The 4,849-nt window shown below is 50.5% G+C and overlaps 1 protein-coding gene across 1 annotated transcript; it reads left to right on the top strand.

Moving 5' to 3' along the window:
- Positions 1-2,966: 2,966 nt before the first annotated feature.
- On the top strand, positions 2,967-4,444 carry LOC112902860 (transcription factor MYB30-like). The gene is made up of 2 exons (XM_025972043.1): positions 2,967-3,323; positions 3,411-4,444. Exons 1-2 carry the CDS (start codon positions 3,061-3,063, stop codon positions 4,084-4,086), a joined length of 939 nt encoding a protein of 312 aa, XP_025827828.1. The 5' UTR covers positions 2,967-3,060; the 3' UTR covers positions 4,087-4,444.
- The last annotated feature ends 405 nt before the right edge of the window (positions 4,445-4,849 follow it).

Below are 4,849 nucleotides of genomic sequence, written 5' to 3'. Positions count from 1 at the left end.
ACTCAGGCTGTCAGGCACATGGCACACAAAGTTAATTTTTTTCCACATAATATGATTCTATAAAGGGTTGTTTGCACCACCATGCTATTACAAATGCACAAGGCATAAGATAGATTACATATTCAAGCACAATGCACAAGGCACAAGATCACCATGCTATTACAAAGGGTTGTTTAGAGTTCAATACAAAATTGGTTGCCTCATTAAAAATCTTTAGGTAAAACCCCATTTCAACTACATGAGGATAAAACCCTAAAGGAAAAAAAGAGTACAATCCAACCCTTTTAGTGATCTTCGAGCATCGAGCTCTTTAATCAGCAAAATGCAAATACGAGCAGCATTTGTTACTTGAACAAGCTTCGAATTGAAGAACAATGGTGGAGGGAGGAGCTTACATATAAGGGTGTATCAAACCTCATCTAGGAACATATTTTCCATCATTTCTTCGAGCTCCTTGTTCTGCATGTTGTGTTGCTGCCTCGCATGAGCTTGCTCCCAATCCTTGATCAGACTCAACCTCTCCACATGAGCTGGAGTTAGGCTTCGACGCCGGTCATCAAGCAACCTGCCACTCAAACTAAAAGCAGACTCGGAAGAAATTGTAGAAACAGGTACAGTCATGATATCCTTAGCTAAAATAGATAAAACAGGGTAAGATCGTTTATGATCATGCCACCAGTTAAGAACATGAAAGGATGCATCATATTGGTTAAGCGAATCACTATCCAAATAAGCTGATAACTCAGAAATAGCAGCTGAAATTGTAGGCCTAGAACTAGCAGGATTTGGTGTAGCAAAAGAACCAGGTGCACCACGAAAAATTAGACCCCAAACTGCCGGGTCATCACCTGGTGCAGTAGTAGGCTGTGAAGGTCTTTGCAACCTCAAAGCACCATATTTTGAATCTTACTTTGCAAACATGTTAGCTAACTCATTTCTAACATCATTGTAATAAGTAGAGTAATCATGATTGAGCAACTCAGAAAGTAAGCATCAAGATCAAAAGTAGTAGTAGTTCTAGACACACGTACAAATCTAGGATTATGATCATTCCTTATGTACTCCTCAAATTCAACAGAAGCACCAAGACTCAAAGGCAAATCTAGTCTAGCAATCAAACGACATAATTCAGTTCTAGCTACTGCAGGGTTATACTCAAAGTGTGCCACACGGCCATCAAGAGCAAAATGCAAATTTGTTTGACTAGTAGCAGTAGCAGCTTGTTGCTTACGTAAACAAGACCTAACATGCCTTCCCAAATGACCGGTTCCTATGCTAGATCTAGCAGTTAATACTTTCTTACAGAATTTGTATTTGGCGCCATACCTCACAGTCTTACCATTGACGTCCTTATCGAGCGGGTCCAAGTACTGCTAAACATCCGATGTCAATGATCTCTGCCTCTTGCCAGTGCCAGTAGGTTGGGTGCTCATGGTGCTCGGGGTAGGGCTCCGGCTCCCGATCGGCGTCGAGTCTGGCTGCGTGCCAGGGCTACCACCAAACAGGGGGTCGCCGTCATCGCCAACATCGTCTTCATCGTCCCCGGCACACCCACAGGCCCGAAGATTGTCGTTGATGGAGCCAGAACCGGAGCTAGATCCGGCCATGGCGTGCGGTGGAGGAGGAATTGAGGGTGTGGCCGAGGTGGGGGTGCGGCCGGCAAGAGGTGTCGGCGCGGAGGAGGGGTTCTGCTCGCCGCGCAAGATCTGGGTGATGCGGCACCACGGCGGAGGAGCGCCGGACGTGGTGTTTGAGGCCCGGCGGGCGGCGACGTGCGGTGTGGCGGAGTGGTTGGGGTCGCCCAACGGAGGAGGTTGGGTCCACCGGCGCCCGACGGAGGAGGTGGCGGCTCCTCGCAGGGCGGCCGGCGCCCGGCGGAGGGGCGATTCATGGCCGCCACCGTGGCGCCGATGCTTGAGCTTCGTGCCTTCGTCTTCGATGGGTGGCGGCGGCGGGGCGGACGGGAGCCGGGCAGTACTGTGGTGGCCGGCGGCGGTGGTGGCGTGGTAGGGTACTAGGGTTAGTGTTTGGAGTGGGGCTCGGGACGGGATCGCGAGGAGACGAGGAGTCGGGGTCGGGGGGGAGTGGGAGTGTGGGACTGACGGGCTGGGCGACTGGGGGAGCTGGGGGGTCGGATAGAGTCATAGAGATAGACTTAAATGGGCCAAACAGGCTGTGCCGGGCCGTGCCTGTGCACCGCGGGCCACCCGGGCCGAGCGCCGTGCTACACGGGCCGTGCCTAAAAGGGCCGTGCCGAAGCAGCCCGGCGGGCTTACGGCCAGACCTAAGCACGGCATTGTGCGTGCTCCGGGCCGGCCCGGGCACGATTAAAGCTGTGCAGGGCCGAGCTCGTGCCGGGCCAAACAGTCAGGTATAAATCAATCCAAACTGTTTTTCTCAAATTGGAGGTCAAAGTTAGAGAAATTTATCTACGCATATTTATGTCACGCATTTACACGTAGAGGTGGCACATTTGAGAAACAGTGCAAAGTAACACGTTGAAAAATTTTGTCCAAATTTTAACAAATTTGCAAGAACCTTCCTAGCTAGAACATAGGAGTATGTAGCTGCCATCCAACTTCGTGCAGCCGCTAGCTATTTCCTACACGGCGGAATAAAATGCCTTGAGCGAGTATGCAAGCTAAAAGTCTGCTAGAAAGGCTAGCCTTAAATTTCACACAGTAGACAACAGTAGCAAACTGTTCCTCTAGGTAATCCTTGCTTTAAAGTTGAGGTGGGCCTGGGTCAATATCTATGATTCATGTGATGTCGTTGACGGAAAGGGAAAGCATGCATGCAGACACATGCATATAGCTGTGTGAAAACAAATCATCAGCGAAGGTAGTTGTTGCTAGCTAGTAGGTTAGTTAGACGATAGCAAGTGAAAAGGAGCTCACTCACATTCACTTCTTGTCCTATATATAACCGGCCGGCACACGCTTCATGGAACAGTACGGTACCACCACTGCAACCACAACTACTACTCCGTCCACTGCAGGCAGCCACAGCAAGGCACCGGCCGCCGGAGAGAAGAGAAGCTCGCGGTAGTGGACGACGACGATGGGGAGGCCGCCGTGCTGCGACAAGGTGGGCATCAAGAAGGGGCCATGGACGCCGGAGGAGGACATCATCCTGGTCTCCTACATCCAGGAGCACGGCCCCGGCAACTGGCGCTCCGTGCCCATCAACACCGGCCTCATGCGCTGCAGCAAGAGCTGCCGCCTCCGTTGGACCAACTACCTCCGCCCCGGCATCCGCCGCGGCAACTTCACCCCCCACGAGGAAGGCATCATCGTCCACCTCCAGTCCCTGCTAGGAAACAGGTACACACATACCTTGCTCATCAATCCGGCCATGGCGTCCATGGTGATTGACCACCAGTAGTCTCTGCACTACATGTATATATGCAGATGGGCAGCCATAGCTTCTTACCTTCCGCAGAGAACCGACAATGACATCAAGAACTACTGGAACACCCACCTCAAGAAGAAGCTCAAGAAGCACCAAGCCATCGGCGCCATCTTTGCGCCACCTCCACCCTCCGAACCTTCCATCATACCAACCACCGCCGGCGCCGGCCATGTCGATCTCCATCATGACATGATCGTTAATCCCCTCCCCAAGGGCAACTCGCTACGCCCGGCCGCCTGCAGCAACACAGCTGAGGTCTCCCAGCTCATCGCCCGGCGCTCGCCGTTCGCCGCCACCGACGGTGACAGCTCCTCCTCATCGTACGCCTCCAGCATGGACAACATATCCAGGCTGCTCAACGGCTTCATGAAGAGCTCCCCGCCGCAGAACGACGCTGCCGACATCAAGCCCTCGGCCACCGACATCAACCCTTTGCTGTCGTTCAACCAGTACCACATGGCCGGCGGTACCACGCTACCAGCCTTCAACGACATGCTGCCGTCGCCACCGCCGCAGCAGCCGGCGTTGATGGAACACCGCGGCTACGACGAGCAGCAACACCAGCAGGGGGCACTGTCTCCGATCGAGAAGTGGCTGTTCGAAGAGGCTGCCGAGCAGGTAGTCGACCTGATGGATCTGTCCGACGGCTGCTGCTCAGTTCCAATGATGTTCTAGATCAAAAAAAGAAGATATCAATATCATACACGTCAGTTAGATAGGTTAATTTGTTGCTGCAAGTTACTTTAGTTTTAGGAGAAAGCTATATATATATGTTGATGCATGAGAGAGACAAAACAAGATACGTACATACTGGTCAAACTCCCTTGTAAATGCCACGCGGCCATCGTCCTGCCCATCTAGGTATACAATTGTACGTTACTTGTGGTAGAATTCAGATTTGACACTGCAAAAGTTAGAAGAATAAGAGATAGCAACAGGAATAAGTGTGACCAAATGACATGCAAGCATGCCAGCATGATGTAATTACGTGATTTTCTATTTTATATTTGTTATATATTCATATCTCGGTGCATCTAGTTCAGTCTATGGAGCATTTGACTTGTATTTCCATTAATAGAGAAGCAGGATTATTTCCTTGTGTCCAGATCAGAGAAAGTTTCTATGTACTTGTGTCTAGCAAGCATGGCACGGACAACTTTGCCATGACTTCCTGCCATACTTCTTTTGTACAGTCAAACGAGAAAAAAAGAGAAATAAAGTAACGAACGAATGCATGGAGTGTAGACTTAATTTGGCATTTTGGCTATATAGAAGCAGAAGAGAGGTGAAGTAATTGCAAGTCTCAATGGGCAAGCAGATGGTCCCTGATCACATTTAGTGCACAAAGAAAACCAACTCCCGATTTTATGTTATTCCCCCACCCCCAAGGCCCCATTCATGTTGCACAAATCATTTCTTTTCCTTTCAAATGCTTTAA

Source organism: Panicum hallii, chromosome 8 (genome assembly GCF_002211085.1).
Source record: "Panicum hallii strain FIL2 chromosome 8, PHallii_v3.1, whole genome shotgun sequence".
Taxonomy (NCBI): Eukaryota; Viridiplantae; Streptophyta; class Magnoliopsida; order Poales; family Poaceae; genus Panicum; species Panicum hallii.
This window is presented reverse-complemented; position numbering and strand designations above follow the sequence as displayed.